The sequence below is a fragment of the Perna viridis genome, chromosome 10 (genome assembly GCF_037379345.1).
Source record: "Perna viridis isolate PV_CMFRI_1.1 ecotype Kerala chromosome 10, ASM3737934v1, whole genome shotgun sequence".
NCBI classification, from domain to species: Eukaryota; Metazoa; Mollusca; class Bivalvia; order Mytilida; family Mytilidae; genus Perna; species Perna viridis.
In genome coordinates, this window is record NC_142454.1 from 3,100,004 (window position 1) to 3,121,434 (window position 21,431).

The 21,431-nt window shown below is 32.2% G+C and overlaps 1 protein-coding gene across 3 annotated transcripts in view; it reads right to left on the bottom strand.

Annotated features, from left to right (window-relative positions):
- Window positions 1-73: 73 nt before the first annotated feature.
- Window positions 74-21,431, bottom strand: part of LOC148604157 (uncharacterized) — a 32,685-nt gene continuing 11,327 nt past the window's right edge. For all 3 annotated transcript variants that reach the window (XM_088547906.1, XM_088547905.1, XM_088547907.1), the window contains 6 exons: window positions 13,687-13,743; window positions 12,480-12,719; window positions 7,764-7,892; window positions 5,961-6,129; window positions 4,940-5,082; window positions 74-3,079 (listed from right to left, as the gene is read on the bottom strand). In XM_088547906.1, the coding sequence (XP_088404032.1) occupies window positions 2,972-3,079; window positions 4,940-5,082; window positions 5,961-6,129; window positions 7,764-7,892; window positions 12,480-12,719; window positions 13,687-13,743 (846 nt within the window). In that variant the 3' untranslated portion in view covers window positions 74-2,971. The remainder of the gene's footprint in view (window positions 3,080-4,939; window positions 5,083-5,960; window positions 6,130-7,763; window positions 7,893-12,479; window positions 12,720-13,686; window positions 13,744-21,431) is intronic.

Sequence of the window (21,431 nt, forward strand, 5' to 3'; positions counted from 1 at the left end):
AGCTATATTTATTGAACAATCACCCCTCCCCCCACGAAAAAAATGAGGCATGTATGAACTTTAGAACCACAACAAGATGACATTTCTGTTTATTCATCATAAATTCTTAAACAAAACAATACATAAAATGTGTAGACTTTTTACGTGTGAAACATATCTGTACAATGCTTAAAACCAACACTTCTCTACATAAACAAGTGTTCAATTTCTGTAGACTATAACCATCATTATAGTAATTTTGCATCACTAAAGTAGGGCTGAATTTATGCAAAGTTTAACACTTTTTTTACAATAAATTAAAAGTTTAAATACTGTTTTGACTTCAAAGTACTTTTGAGTAAAAGAGTACAGCTAAGACACCCAAAATTATTTGGGTAGTTTTTCAGCTGATCCACAAAAATAAGATAAAAAATTACCATTCCATTTGAGACTAGAATTCTGGTCAATTAAAAATGATTGAGTTAATAAATAGTACATGAAAGAATCACTTTAAAGGATCTGTGCATGACTTAAAAAATATCAAAGTTCTATCTTTTTTTATTATAAATATAAGACAAATGTGAACTCTATCTATAACTAGAGGTTTTAAATTCTTAGATGCTAAAAATAATAAAAAAAAGTCTCAGAGAGTGACTTCCATTGTTCTGGGGCTATGAGGCAATATAATTATCAGTAAAAGTACAATGTTAATATCACATTAAGTAAGTAAAACAAAAACAATACCCTTTAGAACAGTGTAAATATTTACACAAGAAAATGACTAGATTCCACAAAGAAATGCGCAAAACCTGAAGTTGCATGTGTTGTCTTCTAGGTATATCCCAACTAGTATAGGAGGTTGATTGGAAGATCATAGAGCAACAAATTTGCTTACAACATATGCCCCCATCTATATAAAGCCATACACCTATTGGGAATCAATCCATCCACTGAGAGCAGAGATACTTGGAAATTTGGACTGAAAAAAATGACAGACAGAAAAGTTTATTCTAATATACCACCCAAATTTTGAGTAAGGGTCCAAAATTCAATTGAATTGACATAGAGTGAAACTTCTACAATACAAAGCAATCCCTAGTCAAAATCATTAAAATTTACACAAAACCTTGTTATACCATAAAATCATAACATGTATGTCAAGCAAAATCAACAAGGAGTTGAGGAAAAAATATGTACTTCCCGATTTATATCAGTAGGTATAAAACAAATTAACTTGAACAAAAAAGTAATATTTTGAAACAGATTAATGGCATATAAAATTAGATGTACAATAACTTTTGAAAATACATCAGAACAGCTGGTAACATGACAATTGTAAAATACCTACTCCATAGCAAACAACTTATTTCAGTCAAAAGAAAACCTTTAGGACAAATAATTAAACAATAAGTTCATCAAATATAAATTTTCCAATAAAAAGGGGGTGCCAACCCCCCTGCAACCCCCTCTGGATCCTCCACTAAATTTAACAGTTTAGCCAATGCAAAGAGATATAGTGAGTTATACTACTGAGGCTTCAGTACATCCCAATCAGAAAAAAAATACCACATCCATACTAAGTTCATCATACAGAAATTACATAATGTATATAGGAACTGATAATAAATTCCTTTTTGACCTTCAGAAATGGTGGGTAGACAAACCTACTAAACTCATCACTTATTTTTAAATGTCTTAAAAATATACAATATCACAAATATTTACATTACATGTGTTTAGTTTTTACATAATAATACAGTCATTCACAAAAATATTTTAAAGTAATAGCCCCTTTAAGAATCATGCAGTTCCTCATTACAAAGGGTTACTATGAAAGTACAACTGTACTATTGTTTGTGGGGTACCAATTTTCATGGATTTAATGGGTAAGGTAAACCACAAAATTTGGTTCCCAATGAAAAGGATTATTTACTTTTAATTGTATGACAAGATCATCAAAACCACAAATTCAAGAATCCATTAACTTGTGCATTTCCCCTAAACCACGAAAACTGATACTCACGAATATAAGTACTTTCACAGTATTGATTTAAAAAAAAACCCTGTTAATTTAGTTAGGCCATTCTTAAAAAAAAATTATTTGTTATTTTCCTACACCCAAGTTTTGAAGTATAAGGTAAATAAGATATTTTATTTTCTAAAAATAGAACAGAATGTTTTTTTGTCACAAATGAAGAGAAGTCTTTCAAAGACACCATACCAATGGGTTATCCAATTCTATCATGCAACCAGTACATGTAAAAAGATTTTAGAAAGTTGATAATCTACAGGTATAGTACACTTTATATTATCTGGTCTTGATACACCATAAATCTAAAGTATGTTGGACTATATAAGAAAATAAATATGATAATGAAATTTTAAAAGAATTTTCATTTGAAATTTCATCATGATTTGGTGGCAAATCAATTCATGAAAATGGTAACAGTTTCCATTTTAAATAACATAAAATTTTCTTATGAGCCTCACTGCATGACTCTAAAAGTGACCGGTATAAAAACAACAAATTGAACAGAAAATCAGTCACTTTTATAAAACTGGAGGACGGATTTATACAGATCTATAATACCAAATGGAAGTTTAAATCTTATTGGAACATGGATTTTCACCTTATTTAACAGAGTTAACACACATCATATTATACAGTAACATAAATAATTTCAAATTAATAATTTAAGCATCAATAAATTATCATGACTTCTATACATATGACATTTATATCAGTAAATCGAAATGAACAAAAAGAAGCTGATTATCAGAAATAAAAATATTACTAAAGTAATAAGTAACACAAAGTAATTTGACTCTTTAACGTTAAACAAATGCAATTTTATAAGTAAATAACTTATGAGCTTATTGTATCTGCCTTTAATACAACCAATTCTATATTTCTTTGTTAGGAAAACAACAATTTTAAAAACAGTCACATTTGATCACATGAGAGTCACATGGCAGTTCTATTTTTGTCTTGTCACGTGACCTTGCCTTCAGCTACCAAGGTTCTTGCTAGGGCTACATTTTTAGCAGTCTGGAGCCCAAGTTGTGGAGGTCTATCATGAGCTTCAACCAGATCTTTAATCTGTAATAAAAATATACATGTATCTCATAAAGCACTAAGTCATTTAAATGTTATTCTCTCAGTGCAAATTGACAGGAAAAAGAAATATATGTTCATCAAATTTCTTCCATGTGTATATTTCAAAAGACTGGAAGAAGTTTGTTTGTTCAAGGACAATTAAACTGGGTAATAAAATGAATACCTTAAATAAACAAAGAGAAAACTGAGACCAAGCTCACTAGGTGATACCACTCCACTCCCTTCTCCACCAACTGAATAGGAAACCCCAAAGATTAATCAAAAGGAAAAAGAAAATGAGGGCAGCACAATGACTTAATGAGATACAGAATGTGTGAAAGATTCATCAAATTCTATAAAGCAATTTAAGAGGAGTTGGGAACAGAAGGACCAACACCATGATAACTATAAACCATCCATTTTGGGGGCTATAAAACACAAAGACAAATGGTGCTGTGCTTTCCCAGTTTTCATGCTCAAATCTATAACTAAAATATTGAGAAAAAATGCTTCCATCAAAAGAATAAAGTCGAAAAAATTCTGCATACCAATTATTCAACAAGGTTTTAATAAAAGAAAGAGAGCACAAGAAAATGTCAGTAGCCTTAAAAATATCGTATTTGTGTAGTCCCATGTTAAATGTAATTATTGACAAACAACCTATGTGAGGCAGCTTAAACTTTCCAAAAATACTTAAATTTAATCAACAGAACATCAAATAAACCATTTTAAAAACACATTTATCTATAATTTGTCAACTACATTAAATTTATGGTAAGATCAGGTAGGTTAGACCTTGTATCCTTCTTCTCAGTTCTTATGTTTGTATAGTAGTTTCTATAGTTATATTAATGATAAGTTTTTTTTATATATATATATGAAGAATATTAGTGCATGATAGCAGTTTGTAAAAGGGCATGTCAGTGTAATATACTAAAAAATCTCAGCAACTTACAAATTCTACACAGACAGTTTAATCTACCACTGTGCACTAGCCTTTCACTTAAAGCATGTTTACCAGCTATAGATTTAACTACAGTGAAAACAGCCCAAAATTAACTCTAACTCAATCACTCTGACATTTAAGTACCATTCTGTGTAAGAATCAGGCAATGGGGGGGGGGGGGGCACATTATATTTCTCAATTTGGTCTTCTTTGCTCAAATATATTCAATACATCTAGAAAACAACTGAAAAAATAATGAAATTTATCCTGAAGAATCTGTGATGTAGATATTTTTTTACTGCTTATATAGGGAAAAAGTGCGGGAAAATTTTCCCACTATTTTTCCATAGTGCATTTCAACTAAATTTGACCTATCAATAACTTAAAAAGGCAAATTGTACAAACACTTTGATGGTTATTTCTGGAGTTATCTGGTATATATACTTAGTTAATGCAATAAAATCTGGGGCATTTTATTTACTTGCCACACTTTATACCCATTTTGCCTGATTCTTAGATGGAGAAGTACTTAATTAGCTTAAGTTTAATTACAGCCTCACCAGTGTAAATCTGCCCAAACCAATATTTTCACCTTGCATCAAGTTTCTAGCTTGTGTGAACCAAATACATGTTTAAACAGCTATATAAAATACCCAGGTCTTAGTAGGTTCTGGTTTAGAATGAAATCCCAGTAGTCATAAAGTCAATAAGTTTTAATCAACAGAGTAAAAAGACATCAAAAGTAGAAATACACCATTTATTGACATAAACGGAATTTGCAATATTGTGTATGATTGTTTTTATTTTTGTATTTAAAGTGCCTTTCATTACATTTATATGAAGGAATTAATAATTAGGTGTACCACTCAGTGTTACTTTTCAGTTATTTAATATTCCATTTTCCAACAAATTTATACCTTGCAGGAATGACTTATTACGGCACCATTTTTCTTCAGGTTTTCCCTCATTTCATTGATGTCTGTAATATCTACACCTCGGCATGCGTCCTCTATCACTATTGTTCTAAATCCATGCTCTATGGCATCTAGACATGTAAAACCTGTAATATATACATTATAACTTTATTCTCATACTACCTTATATTTGCCCCTAAAAAAGGGTTTTCCACCTATCTAACCTACAAACATGGAGTTACATATTTCAAAATTCATAATATAATGGTGAGTCATTTGTTGGAATAATTAATTAAGTCTGTATTAAACTGAAAATATTGCATCAGGCATATACTAAAAAAAACAATGCTTTGCAGGGTGCAGCTTGATACAATCTCACAGGCAGAACTAGAAACTTTGAGATTACTGAAGAAATAAGAATATAATACTAAGTTTAAGAAAATGATAATTCAACTTTTATTAATGCCATTGAAAATTTTGTCTCATTTTGTAGAAATAAAGCTGTTTTGGGGCAGTCCACACAGAAATTTCAAGTGTTTTATTCATTAAAAAAATTACATATCTTTTTTTAATCCTTGGTAAGTGGAGGTTCGAATAATTTATATGTAAATTAGTGATTTTTGTCATAAAAACCAGTAACCCTGGCAACATACTGAAAAAATTACTGAGTTTTAGTACAAATCAGGGGTGCCTTTCCAAACCTAACAGCCAAAAACTATGTTTTATAAAATATCAGGAACTTAGAAACAAACACAGGATGAAAGCATGCATGGAGGAGCTGGTAAAAGGGTAAAAATAATATCCTCATCAATTCATTTTCTCACAATTTTTACCATATCATATACTACATCTATCTATGTATAAATGCTTAACTACATTTAAACAATATGTACACCAAATTTTAACTTTTAATTTTAAATTTTACAAAATTAGACCTTGTCAACTTGGTGTGCTGAACAAGGCACCAAAATGTAACTGTATAGTGCATCCTTAACTAACAAGGCTTAAGACTTGACATACTTACCCACACACACATCATACGCCACCCCACATACATACACATCAGTGACTTTGTGTTTAGACAGTATTTTAACTAGATCTGTTTGAGATTGCCTGTTGTTATCCCAGAAAGCTGAGTAACTGTCAACATTTGGGTGGGTCCCTTTGTTTACTATTATTCCTCCATCTGGTTGCTGTAAATAAAACTATCAATGTTAGTGAACTATGTTATGTCAGTAAATTCGTATTTTGAAAATAGAGAATATCTTGAAATCAAGAAATTATCTGCCCAAAGAAATTTTACAGCCATGTGATTTTTCAAGTATGATAACTTGAAGTTTTAACTAAAGAAAAAAAATACATCTAGACTAAAAAAGGTCACATTTTATTTGACCCATGTGCCAGCTTTATATAGTACCAGATTGCCTGTCAATGTATATTCAGTAACATGAAAATGTATCAAATTCCTTACTGACCTTAATATTTTCTTAAATGGAGCAAGATGTCCTAGTATTTGAAATTAAATGGTTTAAACATCAAAACGTAAGTAAATCTGCACGACTGGGTATATATAATTCTTCCAAACACTTCTATGATAAGCTTCTTATACATGTAAAAGTACTTTTATCTGCAGGATACCAATTTTTCTGCATTTTTTGACTCAGTCAAACAATTAGATTTTGTAGAACAAAACCTGTCAAAATTAAACCATTTTAGGACTGAGAAAATTGTTTGGGTAAGGCAGGTGTTTGTTTTACACAGGTTCAACAAGTTTGGAAAATGAACAAAAGGGACTTCAGGAGATGTCTGATTTACAAGAGTCACAGGTTGAACCAATTTTTGGTTTAGGCAACATATCAAATTAAAAACCATACATGTACTTCACAAAATTTACATTTTTCTTTTAAAGAATTAAAAAAAAAAAACAGTAAAAATTAATAAGGCAAAACAAGTGTTATTTCCTGCTACCAGCAAGAAAAAAATAGGGTAGTATTTTAATTTTCAAAAAAAATTTCACATTGAGTTAATGGGAAAACAATCTACACTTTAACAGTACTTGAGCAAAAATTGCCTTGAAATGTTTAGGGTAGGCAAAAAAATATGGTTTGTATGGTAGCAGGAAACAGACATCTTTTGTTTTGGCCAAAAGCCAAAATACACAGCTTTGCTATAAAAAACATGATAACAACAATTTACATTTTCTTTAAGAATTTAATAACAACAAGTCTGGTATAAAATATCAGTGAAGAAAATACAGTAGCCCACCCCCCCCCCCCCCCCCAAACGGCCACCTGTTTTATGCAACAACATTTTAATTTGACTTAAAGTGCAAAATGACCCCTTATAAATGGCCAACCCTCTGACGAGACCAGCAGCCACAACTTTGAAAAACAAAGATCTAACCACTTGTATCTGGCCATGTTCATCACCAGTATATAAACCATAGGTAACAGTGGAGATCAAGTTGAGTGTTTTCCCCAGTATATTTTCAATTAAGTTGAGTTTCAATTGCTCTTAAGCCCTTAAATCAGGTGTACAAAATCATAAAAATGTCATGCATGGGTACCCAAGTGTGAATAAGTCTGATGAATTAGAGATAATTAGGACTGGTAATTTATAATAAAAAACATGACCAGATGACCAGGTATTTCAAATTAAAAACAAGAGTTGTTACCTTTTTAGTCTGTTTGCAATCAGACATATATTTATTCTCTAAAAGCATTTTTGATTTATCATACTTCAAGTGGACATACATACATACAGACAGAAGTATACCATATACACCCAACTCAATAAATGGGGCCTTTTCACAGTAAAATGTTCATACCTTAAGTTCTGTATGTAACTCTGAGCCCCAGCTTCCCTGAACACAGTGAGATGGCCACAGTTTCTGAACTGTTGGAGGAGTTCCTTCAAATATTACTGTGTCCATTACTTTTATTTCAGAATTTACTACCTGAATTAAAGATATAGTACATTATTAAAGGTAAGGCAGAGACTGCATATAACAAATGATGCTGTAAGAATTTGTTTTTCAAACATGATACTTGAATCTGGAACTTCCTATCATACATCAACATATAATATACTACTCTGTCTAACAATTAGACAAAATATGTGTTAAGGTGTGGCACATAATTAAAAATGCAGATTTTTTTTGCAATATCCAAGCATTTATACTTCATAATCTCCAGAAATATCCATCAAAATGTTTGTAAACCTTGCTTTTTTAAGATATTTAATTAGTTGAGATACACTATGGAAAAATGGCAGGAAAATTTCCCCACACGTTTTCCCTATATAAACAGTCAAAAAATATCTAAGTCACAGATGCTCCAGGATAAATTTAAATAGCTTTTCAGTTCTTTTCTAGATGTATTGAATATATTTGAGGCCAAAAAGAATAAAATGAGAAAATGATGTGCCACCCATTGCCTGATTCTTACACAGCAATGTACTATAAAAAGTGATAAAAAAAATTCTCCCTTCTTAATGGATGGTAGGAAAAGGTGTATAAAATTTAGACTTTTGAACCTTTTGATTACAAGTGGAGGAAGTTGTCATAGTTCTTTGGGTAAGCCTCTATACTTCACACTATTTGCAGTATAATGATTTAATTAATTCAGAGCTTGCCATAACTATGCAGACTTTTTAAATTGCACTAGACTGCATAAAATCAAGCTTCTGGAACAGAGTTATGTAGCTACAAGATCAAAGTCATTACTACAAAAGTTTTGTGGTTGTAAGCATGAACTCGTGGATTGTTACAGTGTGTCCTTTTTCACCATGAAAACTGATTTGTTCAGTATGTCATAGTTTTCCTTTCCTCTTTCGTCTGCCTTGGACTTTACTTTTTCTGAGCAACTTGGCAGGTGTTTCTAGAAAAGCAGAAGACACTTACCCTACCAGTGCACCTCGTCCATGCTCCCAGTTAGTGGAGTCCAAGTTGTTCATTTACTTTTGTTACTTTGTATGTGTTCTTTTGGTTATTTTATGTTCTTTGTTGTTTGAATCTGTTTTCCATGTCTGGTCTTTGTCCCTGGATTACATTCTTTTGATTTCCACTAGAATCTTGGTTCCCTTGATTACTCTTTCAATTAAATATTTATTTAACTATGTTGGGATCCAAAGGTCTATAGACCACAGTCATGGTAAAACAATGATATACATATTGACAGTTCAATTTCCGACTTATAGAGAAGTTTTACCCAATTTAACAAATGTCACAAAAGAATTTAGATCCACAATAGTTGGCATTTTGTGCAACACATACCTGTAGGCTGGGGTTTGAAAAAAAAGAAACTTGTCCTATTAGAATCCAAATAACTCACAGATTCAGTTATAATTTCATCATTGTTTTACCAAAGGCTAAAGCAATAAAAAGGGGGGTCAATAATGACATAAATATCAGAGAAATGATAAAATGTGAATTATTTTTAAATATTCTAAGAAACATTATTGTCCAAGATGACCATTCACCATTCACCATTCTATACAGCTACCTATATAGTGGTAGAGAAATATTTCCCTCTTCCAACAAACATTGAGGGAAAAAGATTTACTTAAATGTTTTATTATGATGTTATCTACCAAACATTCATGTTGACCCACAAGATGTTTTTATTAAGCTACAACTCATAGTTTTGGAAAGGATTAAGTGATGTGTTACATGGTTTTTACTGTACTGTCTGTGTGAACTATATACAGTGTATACATGGACCTAAGATCTACAGTGAAACATTAATTATACAAACCAATTTTTGTTTGGGATTAATAATTTATCCTCTGAAATCAAGTAAATTCCGTTCAAAACAAGGATAAAAATTAAGGATATACAAAAGAAACATGAGAAAGCTTTTAACCTATTTTAATAAGTCTGGCCCTAGTCTAGAAATGTTATAATAGACTTATTACAAGTATTTGAAAAAAGGTTATAAAGCGATTTCACAGTAAGAAGGTATTTGACTTGGTATATATATATGTTACAATGCTGTGGTATTGATAATCAATTAAGACTTATACTTCCCTAAGTTTAATAAACTTACTGCTGTCTCATGCTTATTGATATTATTACATGGTTAACATTCTTGGTCATGCACGGCAGTAAGAAATCAATGCTTTAGTGTCTGTGCTAAAACACTTTCAACCAAAACCCCAACATTAGTTTTAAAGTAGTAGTCTTTATAAAAATAAGAAATCACCTTTACTTCTGATTCAGAATCAGTCACTGACCACATAATCTTAGTTTGTCATTTGGTAGTTGTACTTTGTAGTATTTTGTGTATAAATTGGCACTTTACAAGAGTTATCTTTCTTGATTTGGTTGATTGAAGATGAATACATAATTTTGATCAACTAGACATTGTCCTTAATGGAACTAATACCCCCAAAACCTGTTGAACCATGTGTATTTGGGGACCAATGATTCATGTTGGAAACAATTTTTATGGGGGATAGACTACATACTTTTAGACACAGTATTTTGCTTCAATTTCAAAAACTTCAAGCAGAGAAATCAGGCATACTTTTTTGTTGTTGACAATGCAGTAACAGAATATGACTGCAAGTTAACTTTAAACATTTCTTGACAATATGTACACTTCCATATGGTAATTGAACATTCCATTGAGTTTCATTACAATCCTGCAAAACATTGAAGAGGTGTTGCAGACAATGCATCAGAATAAGATTTGCTGAAAAATGCCTCAGTCAAACAGTTGTCACTTCTACAATTTTTGCCCAAACACAAATTCCTGACTATGCATGCACATGTCCATGTGGTTATAGAACATCCCACAAAGTTTCATAACAATGCTACAAGCTGCTTAGAAAAGAGAACAGATGAATGGACATGATGAAACCTATACCCCCCCCCTTTGTTTGTGAGGGGTATATAAATACAAGGCTGTCTCTTTACATTATAATATTGTACATGTAGACAGAAAAATAAATCGTTTGTTTGGTAGGTTTTTCTAGATCATGATTAACCTCTACCATAAGCAGTGTTTGTGTTTTATATGGACATTAGTGCTTTTAAAATTCAAGAACAGCCATATGTTACTGTACAAGTTTGAATAAATTTCTCTTTGTTTGTAATGAACCTAAACATATAAAAAGAAGATAAAGATATAGATATGAATTCATGTAGAAGAAATCATTCAGTATACTTTTAGGTCACCATGTGTTTTTCAATTACTCTTTTTTCCAGATATTACAATCATTTATACACTAACAACTTTTTGTCATATTGACCACTGGAACCCTGTTATCTTCTAAGATAACTGATCATACAACTACTGAATCCTGAACTTTCCATGATAATTGATCATTCAACCACTGAAACCCTGTTATCTTCTAAGAACTGATCAAACAACCACTGAAACCCTGAAACCTCCTAATATCACTGATCATACAACTACTGAAACCCTGTAACTCCCAATGATAACTGATCATACCACCACTGAAACCCTGTAACCTCTTATGATAACTGATCATACAACTACTGAAACCCTGTAACCTCCTGTGATAACTGATCATATAACCATTGCAATTCTGTAACCACCTATGATAACTGATCATAAGGCTACTGAAACCCCATAATCTGCTATGATAACTGATCATACCACCGCTGAAACCCGGTAACCTCCTTCGATAACTGATCATCCAACTACTGAAACCCTGTAACCTCCTTTGATAACTGATCATCCAACTACTGAAACCCTGTCACCCCTTATGATGACTGATCATACAACTACTGAATCCTGAACTTTCCACGATAACTGATCATTCAACCAGTGAAACCCTGTTATCTTCTAAGATAACTGAAATCCTGAAACCTCCTAATATCACTGATCATACAACTACTGAAACCATGTAACCCCCAATGATAACTGATCATACAACTACTGAAACCCTGTAACCCCCAATGATAACTATCATACCACCACTGAAACCCTGTAACCCCTTCAATAACTGATCATACAACTACTGAAACCCTGTAACCCCCAATGATAACTTATCATATAACCATTGAAACCCTGCAACCCCCAATGATAACTGATCATACCACCACTGAAACCCTGTAACCTCTTATGATAACTGATCATACAACTACTGAAACCCTGTAACCTCCTATGATAACTGATCATATAACCATTGCAATTCTGTAACCACCTATGATATTTGATCATAGGGCTACTGAAACCCCGTAATCTGCTACGATAACTGATCATACCACCACTGAAACCCTGTAACCTCCTTCGATAACTGATCATCCAACTACTGAAACCCTGTAACCTCCTTTGATAACTGATCATCCAACTACTGAAACCCTGTCACTCCTTATGATGACTGATCATACAACTACTGAAACCCAGTAACCCCCTATGATAACTGATCATAGGATTACTGAAACCCCATAATCTGCTATGATAACTGATCATACAACCACTGAAACCGCATAACCTCCTATTTAAATTGATCATACAACCTTAAACTCTGTTACCCCCAATGATAATTGTTTGAACAGTATAAATTACTATACCTTAGTGTTTGGATGAAGTTTTCTCTTTTCTACATTTTCAAGAAATGATATATGATTTGATGGATGCCAATCTCTTGTATACACTACAAGATCAAAGTTCACATGGTCAAGGACAGAGTTGATAGCTGGTATGACCCCTAACCCATCTTGGCCAGCAGGACAATTACGAAGGGCAAGGCTTCCATCAAGGAAGTCATTTTGTACATCAACTACAATCAAGGCTGCAACTGGTTGTAAAATCTGAAATATGCAAAAATCATTTGGTTTACAAAACTGTTTGTCTTAACAGCAAGGTAGTCAATAAGCATGCATGACATATACTTCCACAAAGTTGGGTGTGTGATATAAAAGATAACTCTCATAGTGGCAGTATGTATTGGGCATACATTAAATCTACTCTGCTGTTACAACAAATGGGTCTATAAATATGAATTTGTGCAACAAGAGCAATATGATTCAATTAGAAACATCGCAAACAGTATGATAGTAAGACAAAGCAAACCTATGTCACCACAAACATTTGAAAATACAGAATTTGTTAAGTGTTTGAGGGACTGACTTATAGATGTTTGATATGACTTCTACTTTTTTGTTATTGATCATAATGAAGGAAAGTACTTTAATTCATGGATACCAATTTGCGTGGATCAGGGAAAATATACAAGTTTGTGGATTCTTGAATTCGTTGTTTTGAGGTTTCCAGTATACACATTGATGGAAATCTCCTTTTTCGTTGGGAACCAAATTTTGTGGTCTGGCTCACCCACGAAAACCACAAAAATTATCCAATTAAATGATATAAACAAAATTGACATAATATATAGTCCTTGCTCAAATTAAAGTGTTATAGGGGTAAATTTCTATCTATCCTACAGTTGCTTAAACATTGAAATTCCATGCGTTGTTGTGCTAGGTATACGGTAACTCAACTCATTCAGGAAAACATATCAGAAAGCACCCAAAATTGCTTACAACATATATCATTTATATAAAACCACATATCAAACTTTAAACCAACCTACTGAATGGTTTATCAGAAGAGAGTGTGATTATATGCTACATGTACAAACAGACACACAGATTCTTGTAAAACCCAAAATATTTGTTTGTAGAGGATATATCAAAGCTACATGAACGGACAGACAGACATTGCAATTCTTGTAAAAAAAAACCCAAGCCTTGTTTGTGACAGAAACTTATATCTTACCTGTTTTAACCAATAAAAGCAGGTCTCTAGAAAATCTTTCTTACTTAATCTATCATCCTGCAATAAGAATTAAAACATGTCATCTATTAATTAATAAAATAATGGGTAATTTATCATCACCACTAATGGATTTATAATATAATCTTTGTACATCTACAAAACAGTACCAAAGTATGACATTAACACCAAGATTATTTAGGCTTTGCATCATTGAATTTAGAATTTTATCAAAAGCAATATTTTTAGACTTTCTTCCTTAATGAAACTAAATAACAGCTGTGAATCAAGATTGATGCATGTAGCCATATGTCCCCCACCACAGCAAAAGTAAGAAAACCCAATAGAAACAGAACAAGCAACTCCAAAGAGCCTGAATCACTTTCCTAGCTTGATATGCAACATACTTATGGGTTCAGGGTTGATTTTACAAAGTCAACAAACAAAGCATAAATTGACAAAACTGGAAGTAAATATAAATTAAAAAAAGAATTTTAATGGTAAAATCTAGATCTGGAAATGAGGAATTCCTCTAAAAAGTGGAAAAAAAATCATCCCTGTTACTTTTGTAAATGCCATGTTTTTTCTAAGATAAAAATTTCTAAAACTCATACCTAAGTAACAATCACATTAATTTTCATTGAATTCAGTCCATTAGTTACTGAGGAGAAAATTAAGATGAAAAAATAGCAAAAAGAAATAGTAAAAGGCCAATAACTCCAACATGGCTTTAAATAAAGATTTACATGAAAATTTGACCACAGATATATCTCAATACAATGAACACTTATACCCCCATGTCAGAATTTTACTATAACAGTCTGACTCTTTTGTTTTATCTCTAGTAATGGCAGCCATGTTTTTTGACAGAACACAAATCCCCACATCAGTTCTATGCAGAATACCCTAAGAAACATATAGGCCAAGTTTGGTTCTAATTTGTCAAGTTGTGTCAAAGAAGAATATTTTTGAAAGTAATAACATTTTTAAAAAAAATTAAAAAATAGATAATAACTCCAACATGGTTTAACAGATTTACATGGAAATTTTACCACGGACAGATCCCATCATGCTGAACACTAATACCCCAGTCAGTACTTGACTAAACTTAACAGTTCTGGAGATATATGTACCAGTAAAAAACTTCAGTCTGACCCCTATGTTCTATTTTTAGTCAAATTATTATACTTAGAACTAGTCAGCTAAAATGTATATCATTAAAATTGCTATATAAAGTGGACGTATATAACATTTATAATACATATACATTTATCACAAAAACTAGGAAATATATCTATGGTTAAGAGGCTTATGTTCAAAAAGGCAACAAAAATTTTTACAAAAATCTAGAAGTTTCAGAAGAAGTGTGTAAACAAAGTTTCACTTTACAATTCAATGAAGGAAATGAACCAAGTCCTGTAATTCCCATAAAACTTGACAAATGTCAATGTTGACAGTATGATCAACTAGGTATTGAGCCTAACAATCCTACAAAATATGAGCGAAATCCATTTGGCGGTGTCAGAGGCGTTTGTCCACGAAGTGAAACTATAGTGATCAATGCCAGAAAACAATCTGGTCCATAACTCTGATCAAAGTCCATATAGGATGATCAACTAAGTATTGTGTCTAACAATCCTACAAATTTGGAACAAAATACATCCAGTGGTTTCACAGGAGTTGCATCCACCAAGAGTCACTATAATTTTCAATTCAGGAAATGATCAAAGTTCCATAACTCCCTTCAAATTTATCAAATCAAAATGGTGGTGCAGTATGATCATCTTTGTATGGCGCTTCATGATCCTTCAAAATTTGAACAATTTTAGAGCAGTAATGTCCACAAGATAAGTGAGAAGGTTGAACTAACAGATGGACAGACAGACAGTCAGATGGACACCATTCTATGTCTCTTTGTCATACTGCAGACAATCAGATGATATATATGTAAACAGTATCTAAACACTTGCAAGACAAATTAAAGAAACAAATAAAGTCATTGACAAACTTGTCCAAAAAGCGACAGACCTAAAATACCATTCTTTGTTTTCATTTGGTTTTTCTGCATAAAGCATCTACCTGTTTATAATTGGGTAAAGTGACATGATCAGTATCTTTTTCTCTGTATGGTTTTTGCCAATTAAATTGCAAAAATTCCAGTTTTGGCAAACTTCTACTTTAATACAAGCCAGAAAAATTATAGTAGGGTCTATCATATTTATTAACTTAAGACAGGCTTAAAGTCTATGAAAGACAATGAATGACATTTATCCTGGTGAACCTACAGATCAAAAGAATACAGTCAGGACTTGACAGATATACCAATCTGATAAAAAAATATTCACTACAAAAACCACTCCAATAACTATCATATATCTTGCTACACTGATAAATCTGGCTCTTTTTTTGGTAATTTAACTAAAAGGAAATATTTCCATTGTCAAACATGAAATTATTGCCATACCAGGATCATATGCTAGGTATATCTCCACTCATACAGGAAATTGATATCTCACACTGGGTCCAGCTTGATACAACAGCAGAAGGTCAACACTTAACTGGGGCAAGTATGAACACACCATTCAAACTTGATAAAACTCTGAATTTTGATTCTGATTAAATATTTGACACAGGGTAAGAATTTTACCAGAATCAAAGTGGTTCCTTATTAGGCCCCTTATTCATGAATGGTTCAAGTAACATCCCCCGAAATTGACCCCAGCCTTCCTTTGGAAATATGGCATTTCATGGTACAGTTTCACAAAGATATTCAAGTTATTGGTCAGTAATGACTAAAGAACTTTTGCCTGGCCCCTTTTGTCCCAAATAGTTCAATTCACAACCCAAAAATCAATGAAAATCTTTCTTATGTGCCACAGCACCTTATGGTACAATATCAAAGAGTTCCATTCATTTATGGTTTCAGTAATTTTACTAACGTTTCAATTACATCATATATACAAGTGTACATATCAAAATTTCGAAAGTTTCACTGTGAATTCCCAGGATAAATGACGTACTTTAAGTTGCATACCATTACAAAGCTTGAAAAAAGGGCTTTCAAAATCATTTTACTACAAGTACAATGATTGCAGAAATTGTTTCACAAAATCTATTTGAATAAATAATATCAAAAACCCACATTTTCATCTTTTCTACTAACATCATGAAGGCAAATTATTCCCACATGTAAACAATGTTCATACACTTTTATAGTAAACTACAAATATGATTTTAAAGTACACATTCTCAGCTTTATTTTGACTACTTTTGATCACCATACATACAGAATAATTCTTTATTACAGATTATGCACTTACAATGCACAGATATAGGTCTGGTGTGGTACTGCATGGGAGGGGGGTCATCCAAGTGGTGAAGGAGATCTATAACCAAGCTATTGTACAATTATCATGAAAATACTTGTTTATAGCCCCTTTTTATGCCCATTATTTCACAGTTCAAATCACGAGCTCCTAAATCAATCCCACCCTTTTTTTAGTAATACAACACCTTGTGGTACAATTCCATTAAGATCCATTTATTTATAATAAAGTTATTGTCCAGATATCACGAAAGTGTTTGTTTCTGTACCCTTTTTGGCCCTTAATTTTCAGACAGTTCTAGTCACAACCCTCAAAATCAATCCTAGTCTTCCTTTTGTGGCATGGTACCTTAAGTTATAATTTTATAAAAATTCATAACCCTTTTACTCAAGTTATTGCTGGAAACTAAATTGTCTATGGACACTAGACAACACAAAACAGGACCTTGATATCAAACTGCACCAATATTGCTTACAATGTTATCTTTATAAAGCCACATACTAAATTTGAAATCAAACTGTCCTGTGGGAGTTAAGATTTTTAAGACAAAAATTTGGATGAATGAAATGATGGATGAATGGACAAGGTGATTCCATTGATATAAATAATAAAATTTTAATTTGTTTTTATTTAATAAAAGACATAGTTATCACAACATTATTCAATGCAAAATAAAGTGAATAGAAGCACTGAGAGCCGGATTTCAGTCTGACAGGAAGATACACCCTGTGGAACTTTTCATACAGAGCAACATAATTTTGTACCTCCTTCACTAAAATACATTTATTTTATGGTTTACAATAATAACTTGAATTCAGACACTTTTTCTGTTTCCAAAATGCCTTAAGATGAGGCCTTAATGGGTTTAGCCAGAAAGTCTAGAGAAGGAACACAAAGTAGTATTGGTCTCACCAACTAGCAACAAAAACTGTCAACAAGAAATGATGACAAAAGGGGAAAATAGCGACACTAAGGTTTTTAAATATTCAACTTCATCCTCTTACAGGTTATACCTGTCCCAAATTTACATATTAAAATTACAAATTAAAATTTTAATTAACCAAAAATTTGAACATTTTATCTTAGAACATACATGTATATAGCAGATGTAGAAAACATAACTTTGTGAAAGATAAACAGAACCACATGACAAAAGGAGGAAGATACAATGTGTGCAAACCTACATGCATTAAGAATCAACCTTAAAAAGAGAGAGACTACCTAATCAATCCTATCAACTCGACTCCATTTATAAAATCAAAGCATGCAGCCACATGTATAACATTATCAGATTTCTTTTATAAAAAGGTTACAGAGAGGAAATTATGTTACAACAATTTTAAGACTTAATTACATGTTTCTTGGAACGGATCGATGATACCTAACTAGGCTAAGTTTAGTCATGAAAAACATCCCAGGCGACTAGATAATAATGAAAATAATTTCAAACGGTAAAAATAACATCTGAATCAACAGAGAAAAATCAATTTTACTCTCTCCAAACTTTAATTTTCTCTTGTGTAACCATAAAAATGGTTTTACAACACAGAAAGGTAAAAATTGTTAGCGACCTGATTTAATTAATCTGCCTTGATGAACATAAAATAAATCAATGAGTTCCAGGCTTGTGAAAAAATATAACAACTTAGTACATAAAACATGTTGTGTAAACTGATTGCTGATTATCGATCATTCTAAATTCTAAATTTATATCCAAGTCAATTGATGAGACAGTCACATGAGGAAAAGAGATTTTTTGAAACTTTGCATGACTTACAAACATTTAACCAACAGTAATTTCAGTCACAAAAGAACTGGTTATAATTGGTACAAAGATTGCCATTTCTCTCACATCTTATTGTTTCAAAACAAATTGTTAAGGACAATCCCACAAATAAGGATTAATTCTGAGAACTCATTTCTGATACAACTAATGTATGATTTTTAACAACTGATTCTATCTGTATGACTGAGTCAGACTGATACAGAAGTTGGTCAGTAAACAAAAGATTAATAAGTACTTACATGAGTGAAGATTTAAAATTAGGTTATCTTTCACTAGTTTTAGAAATTCAAGTCTTTTTCATGAGTAAAGCATAGCAGACTGGCTGAAAAACCAAGAATTTTTCTAAAAGATAAAGATATTTTATCTGCAATGAGTGTAACTGTTTCTTCTCTGAAAACATATATATTTTGTTTGGTTCTCCCAGAGAGTGCCACCATATCTGGAAACAAAGTATATAGTGACATCAAATTTTCTCTTGCCATTGTTTTGAATATGTATATGACACTGCCACTTTTAAGACGTTTCATTGATTAAGAGAACAAGTCAAGACGAGCGTGTGTGACCTGTCTTACACAGTTCGTCTCGACTTGCAGAGAGCAATTTCTGGAAGAAAGTACATTCTAACAGACATCATACTTTAGTTAGAACTGTATTTCTGTAACTTCTAAACAGTAAAAAAGAAAAAAACACCATAATCAATCTAATCCTTTAAGGTTTTACACCATGATCAATCTTGGCCTTTAAGGTTTTACACCGTGATCAATCTAAGCCTTTAAGGTTTTACACCGTGATCAATCTAAGCCTTTAAGGTTTTACACCATGATCAATCTAAGCCTTTCAGAAAAAACACCATGATCAATCTAGGCCTTTCAGGAAAAACACCATGACCAATCTTGGCCTTTTAGGTTTTACACCATAATCAATCTTGGCCTTTAAGGTTTTACACCGTGATCAATCTAAGCCTTAAAGGTTTTACACCATGATCAATCTAAGCCTTTCAGAAAAAACACCATGATCAATCTAGGCCTTTAAGGTTTTACACCATGATCAATCTAGGCCTTTCAGGAAAAACACCATGACCAATCTAAGCCTTTAAGGTTTTACACCATGATCAATCTAGGCCTTTAAGGTTTTGAAAAAATTTACAAGAAATAAAGTAGGTTATTCAAATATCAAAAGTGTAAAAGTTATGGATAAAAAATTAAAGAGATAAACAAAAGGGTACATAGAAGAATGGCTGATCAGACATGGTGATATACAATATAGGTACATTGTCAAAAATTATTGAAGATATGTAATGAGGCGACGGAACGGGTAGGAAATGTGAGGCTCTGCAGAGCTATTTCCCCTGTTCCAAGCCGAATACACATATCTTCAATAATTTTCGACAATGTACCTATGTTGTTTTTATCCTGTTATATTAATAGTTTTGTGCGTGTGTACATTTTTAAAATAAAATTTTAAAATGCATATCCCCTGAGGAGCCCGATCGTTAAACCTGAAGAAAAAAATTAATACGCATGGCGCATGACTCAGTAAACATTGAAATTCAATCCACACCATATAATCCGTCAAAGCTTTTGAAGAAAATAAGCAATGTATCAAAATTTATTTAATTCCAAGAGACAAATAAGTAAAATGAACAATAAATACAAATATTTTGAATGTTGTAAAGTCGATTTTAAGAACATTAAAGTTTTGAATTTCGCGAGGAAGGTGGAAGCTAACTTGTTTCTGTTTGGTATATGGCAGTAGAGTTCAGGGGTGAAATTTGTGCACTAGTTTCTTTGGGATTTGATAAATTTGTTTGAGATTTTTGAAGAAGAGGAGGCAGTTCTATAATGTAGTGTTCCTCTGATTCATTATCTTGGGGTTTAGGCAGTAATAAATCCAAGACCATAACAGTTTCCTGGTCATTTGTCTCTTCAAGAGTTTTATCACATTGCAATGCTTCAATTTCTTTAAGTGGGGACCAGTTTATGTTAAATTGTGATGGACACTCTGGCTCCAAGTCCGACATGACTGAAATGACAGGGGAAGTCGTCTGCAAACTGATAATGAATCAAATCTGAACGAGATTTGGGATTTGCCATATATATGACGGTGAAAAAATAAAAACAAAATCATTATTTGGTTTACATAAAATCTTTTATTTCATTCAGGTGAAAATGAAACAAAACAGCAAAAAAAAAGATTAACCGGATACGCAATCGCAATTTGTTTATATCGTACAGAAAGTCGATAATCTGCCAATGTACGGATACAGCAAAAAAATAACCGTATACCTTTATTCGTTTAACAAATAACCTCATTGCAGGATAAATCATTATATTCCCACAGCATATCAAAAAGGGGTTTTAAAAAAAGTTGTGAGGGAGAAGTCATAATGTAGAAAGAAATATTTCAAACCAGGTAAGGCATACAATGTAAGAATTCAAGAGAAGAACATCTTAAGAAACAGCATGACAAATTTAAGTATGCATGAGGAAGTCCACAGAACATTATGTATCAGCTAGCACAAGTGCACATAAAATGTGATAGTTTCTCCAGTACATCTGAAGCCTGCTCTACAACAAAAGGTCAAAACTTTGACTAAAAGTACTTTTCATCTAAAACCACTATCTTCAATAGGACAT